The 5,901-nt window shown below is 36.5% G+C and overlaps 1 protein-coding gene across 1 annotated transcript; it reads left to right on the forward strand.

Moving 5' to 3' along the window:
- The first annotated feature begins 3,170 nt into the window (after window positions 1-3,170).
- On the forward strand, window positions 3,171-4,088 carry LOC110288182 (olfactory receptor 5AC1-like). The gene has a single exon (XM_021154603.1). It carries the CDS (start codon window positions 3,171-3,173, stop codon window positions 4,086-4,088), a length of 918 nt encoding a protein of 305 aa, XP_021010262.1.
- The last annotated feature ends 1,813 nt before the right edge of the window (window positions 4,089-5,901 follow it).

Genomic DNA, 5,901 nt, shown 5'->3' on the forward strand with positions numbered 1-5,901 from the left:
GATTTATCCCTGGATATGGCAGTTTCTAGATGGTCCATCCTTTCTTCACAGCTCCAAACTTTGTCTCTGTATCTCCTTCCATGGGTGTTTTGTTCCCAATTCTAAGAAGGGGCAAAGTGTCCACACTTTGGTCTTCTTTCTTCTTCAGTTTCATGTGTTTTTCAAATTGGAACCTATATGTTGGGTATTCTAAGTTACTGAGCTAATATCCACTTATCAGTGAGTACATATCATTTGAGTTCTTTTGTGATTGGATTACCTCACTCAGGATAATGACCTCCAGGTACAATCATTTGCCTAGGAATTTCATAAATTCATTCTTTTTTAATAGCTGAGTAGTACTCCATTGTGTAAATGTACCAAATTTTCTGTATCCATTCCTCTGTTGAGGGGCATCTGGGTTCTTTCCAGCCTCTGGCTATTACAAATAAGGCTGCTATGAACTCAGTGGAGCATGTTTCTTTCTTAATAGTTGGAATATCTTCTGGATATATGCCCAGGAGGGGTATTGCTGGATCCTCCGGTAGTACCATGTTCAATTTTCTGAGGAACTACCAGACTGATTTCCAGAGTGGTTGTACAAGCTTGCAATCCCACCAACAGTGGAGGAGTGTTCCTCTTTCTCTACATCCTCCCCAGCATCTGCTGTCACCTGGATTTTTGATCTTAGCCATTCTGAGTGGTGTGAGATGGAATCTCAGGGTTATTTTGATTTGCATTTCCCTGATGATTAAGGATGCTGAACTTTTTTTCAGGTGTTTCTCAGCCATTCGGTATTCCTCAATTGAGAATACTTTGTTTAGCTCTGAGCCCCATTTTTTAATGGGGTTATTTTATTTTCTGGTGTCCACCTTCTTGAGTTCTTTTATATATTGGATATTAGTCCTCTATCTGAGTTAGGATAGGTAAAGATCCCTTCCCAATCTGTTGGTGGCCTTTTTGTCTTATTGACGTTGTCTTTTGCCTTACAGAAGCTTTGCAGTTTCATGAGGTCCCATTTGTCAATTCTGAATCTTACAGCATAAGCCATTGCTTTTCTATTCAGGAAATTTTCCCCTGTGCCCATATCTTTAAGGCTTTTCCCCACTTTCTCCTCTATAAGTTTCAGTGTCTCTGGTTTTATGTGGATCTCCTTGATCCACTTAGATTTGATCTTAGTACAAGGAGATAGGAAGCAAACACTTCTTGGCATCAACAACAGTGTCAGGGTTTGGTGTCTGCAGATGGGGTGGATTCCTAGGTTGGGTGGAAAGCCAGAGAACAGAGATTGAAGGAAACGTCATCAACTTAATTTTCAACATTATGCTTTTACTAATACTTTATATGCAAGTGTAACCATATGAATGCTTAGAAGGCAGAAAATGCATCGATATTATGTGTATTCCCAGATATAATCGAGATTGAAGCAATTTGTTTTTCTTGTGCTTTTACATCATTTTATTGCCTTTAATATTTTCTGCATGTATCAAAAACAAAGACTTTTCTAAATATATTTGAAAATACATTAGTGGCAAAATCTAATTAGAGTGAAACCCATCAATTTTTGGATTTCATATGTGAAAAATGATACACATTGCCAATGACATCATTAAGTAAGAATTTCTGTCCGCATACAAAGGTTGTGAAACAGTCTCCTGTCTCATTGCTAAAAGATGAGTTCTCATAAAAGTGGTTAAAAGTAGCAAATGCTATCAGAATATTTGATAGTTATAAGAAATATGCCTGGTATACATATTCTTATATAATATATATGCACTGATAGAAATATTTTTCCAATGTAGGACAGTATGCTTATGGCTTTGAGACAAATTTAGATGGAAAATATATTATGTCCTAAAAAAAATCAGTGGAGTCCATTTGACTTAAAATTGACTTATTACTTTATTCTTCACAAGAAAGAAAATATAAGTAGAGAAAATTACAATAGCTTTATTAGTTTGATCTGATGATTAGTGAAGAATGCCCAGCAGATTGGCTTTATTCTACTGGGAGTTTTGGCTAGCATTTCGGGAATTTCAGTGTTTATTTTCCAAACAGAATTGAAGATGGGAAGAAATAAATATCAGTCCCTCCAAACTGTGTTTCCTAAAGAAAATTGTCATGGAAAAAACAAGTTTTTGTACCCTGTTCCTTCACTTAAAGTGTTCTTCATGAAATCCTTTTCTTGCATCCATGGGTGAGAAAACAGTATTGTATTTTACTTTCTTTTCAAAAAGCAAAATGATACCCAAAGCAAATATGAAGGCTTTTCTAAATATATTTGAAAATATACATGTAGATACCATTTTAGGCGGTTCTCTAATAACTAGAACACAAAGCAGTTGCAAACAGAAGAGCTACATCACCATCAATAATTGTTACCTATTTGTGGACCAAAGATTAGATCACCGTCATGAGGTTTTGTGTGGTCTTTGCAGGTAACCTATACACTGTGCTTCTTAATAATGGTACATAATGATCATTCCTGGAAAAATTACTTTCAGGTAATCACAGGTTTGAGGATGAGGCCTTCAGTTAAATTCATAAAGAATGGATAAGATAACGGAATATGAAATGTATGCATTGGTGCAAAGCCATTTGTCTGGTCTTATTATCACCCAAAACTAATCCTGGTTATTGTTTAGACATCAAGATGTTCTGGTTACAGTTAAGCAGTCCTCATTTTAGCTTACCAGGTGCAGTTCTGTGTATATGCAGACTGCATTATGTCTAGGATTCTGCATTATTTTAGCATTACAGAATTGCAATGTGGTGATACTGTCCTCAATTCCCTCCTCCTGTGTCATTTTATTATAAAACATATTATGTACTTTGTAATTCTAATATATATGTCTAACATATATCTATGTTTAAAATCTCACCCACATACATACTTTATGATAGAATCAGATAAGCATGACATCAGGTAAATTAGTGTTCATGATCTCATTATTTATTTTGAGATGATTGGATGTTGAAAGTTTATACACTAAAACTATGCACAAAATATTTACTGTATTTATTTATTTCTAGTATGTTTAAAGAGAAGGAACAGAACACCATCCTAACTGTGAATTGTGGAGCACGTGGGTATATTAAAGTAGACTCAATCTGACCACATTCTTACTGAGTCTTGGTTACATTTACAATAATCTCCTCTCTGCTTGTAGTGAGCAGCCTGAGGGGGTGTGATGGAGCTGAACAGGACCCAGCTGACTGAATTTGTTCTCAGAGGAATAACAGATCGCTCAGGGCTGCAAGTCCCCCTGTTCCTGGTGTTCTTTCTCATCTATGTCATCACCATGGTGGGCAACCTTGGCTTAATCTTTCTCATCTGGAAGGACCCTCATCTTCACACACCCATGTACATTTTCCTTGGAAATTTAGCCTTTGCTGATGCCTGCACGTCATCATCTGTGACACCAAAGATGCTTATGAAATTTTCAAATAAGAATGACATGATATCCATGGGTGAGTGTTTTGCTCAATTTTATTTTTTTTGTTTAAGTGCAACTGCAGAATGTTTCATCCTGGTAGCAATGGCCTATGACCGCTATGTAGCCATATGCAACCCTCTGCTCTATGTAGTGGTCATGTCCAACAGACTCTGTATTCAGTTCATAGGTGTATCCTATCTAATTGGACTTCTACATGGTCTACTTCATGTAGGATTGTTATTTAGGTTAACGTTTTGTAGTTCCAATGTAATAGATCATTTCTACTGTGAAATCCTGCCACTTTATAGGATTTCTTGCACCGACCCATCTATCAATGTACTGGTAGCTTTCATTATGGCTATTTTAATACAGGTGAGTACCTTCATGAGTATTATAGTCTCCTATGTCCGTGTCCTCTTTGCCATCCTGAGAACAAAGTCTGAGAGTGGCAGACACAAAGCCTTCTCTACTTGCAGTTCCCACCTGTCATCTGTGTCTTTGTTTTATGGCACTCTCTTCATCATATATGTACTCTCTGGCTCTGACACAGATAATTATCAGGGTAAAATGTATTCACTGTTCTATACCATTATCATTCCTCTGCTAAACCCCTTCATTTACAGCCTAAGAAACAAAGAAGTCATTGGTGCCCTGAGAAAACTCAGAGAATGATGACTGTTTTCTGAAAACTTGAAGATGTTTTGTATCACCAGATTCTCTCTTTCTTAGTGCATCTTAATATTTTAGCCCTGTACTTGGGATGTAATAGGGATTGTATTTGCATACTGTGAATAAAGCAATAGAATATAGACTAAAAATGGCTGTCTTGTGTTATTATTTGTATTATTATCATCACAAAATAATGACATCTTTAAATAAAGATATAATATACATTGTTTTCTAGTTCACAGTCAAAGGAGAGTATGCCACAAAATGATTGTCTTTATTAGATTAGTAAGCTTTCCTTGAGATGACATATGTCTTTAAATTATTGAAAGAAAAACTCCGTGTGTCATATGTATAGATTATCTCTTGCCTCTACTGATTATTTTTTCTGATTTATACACATTTGCCCCACATGTAGTCATATGTATGACCTGACACTCTTCCTTGTCATCCTCCTCCCACACACCTGCTGATTCTCTTCTTACTGCCAAAGTGTCCCCCACCCTACTTTCCTCTCTTTGTCTATGTGGATGTGTTCTACTGCTGATGGTGCATAAATGCAATGACCATGTTGAATACAGAAGACAGGGTTTCACTGACCCCCCTTCTCTGGTTGTTACACTCCTCTGCCCACTCTATTATCATGTTCCTCAGGACTTGGAATAAGGATTATATTTGGACTACTCACAGCTGAGATCTCAGCAGTTGCTCATTTTCAAAATTTTGGCCAGTTGTTCAAACAATTGAGTTTGTAAAATAATTTCACTCATGAACAAAATGATTACACCCTTTTGATGCCTCTGCCTTCCTCTGCAATTTGTCATGTCACCTATGTTCTATTTCATTCTCAAGCTCTTTTTTTTGAGACTCTGTATTAACCATTGTCCTCCACATTATGAAGCTCCTGTAGTCTAGGATGAAATATACACTAGTATGTGGCTAATAATAGGTGTCCATAAAGCAAGTTAGTGAAGTTTACACCACAGTACTTGTGAACTCACTAGCTAGGTGATTTTGGTCAGGTGGTTTCCAGTACCGGGTATAGACCTCTTTCCTTGCAGTGCTTATAATATCCAATCAGTAAGCAATAATTTGACCCTAATTATTGTGCTGGTTCTGAATCACTGGGCACAGATGACGTGACAGATGTTTGAGCTATTGATGAGTTTTCTCTCCCTGTAGCCTGAATAGCACCTTCTGGTCATATGAAGGACAGGGCTCCTTATCAGGGAGAAAGCTTCTAGCTTGGCTTCAGTCCATTGTCTCCCTATTCTGGGACAGTTTACAGTGCTTTCAGTGACAGAGCCTTACCATATAGTTCTGGCAGGCAATTAAGGGAAAATGCAATAATTATTATTGATTTGGTATCCTCTGCTGTCTCCATAATTTATTAAAGAAGAGTTATTCGGCACTTGACAATGAGGTTCTCCTTAAAACACCTACGGATTCCAGCAACAGAATTAATCAGAAAGACAGAGTACCTCAGTTTAACCTTGTTCTATTATAATTATACAAATTATTAATATTGTTAGTTTGCTTTCAAATTCATAGGTTTCTTTGTTAATTTAACTAAAACCTATCATTTAAAATCATCTTAATTCATTCTCTCAGCTTTCCTGAAATGTGGTTCCATAATCTGTGTATGACAGGGATATCTTTATGTTTTATATAATAATTGTATATTACACATTTCACATTGTATTTGATAGAGCCTAAAAAAACAGTACTAGCAGTAACACTGATTCTTCTAAACAATCAATATCAGAACATGTTGAATGTTTCTACATCTGACAGAGGTTGATCATTGCTTTCGGTAAAT

This window comes from Mus caroli, unplaced genomic scaffold (genome assembly GCF_900094665.2).
Source record: "Mus caroli unplaced genomic scaffold, CAROLI_EIJ_v1.1 scaffold_16081_U1_1, whole genome shotgun sequence".
Lineage (NCBI taxonomy): Eukaryota > Metazoa > Chordata > Mammalia > Rodentia > Muridae > Mus > Mus caroli.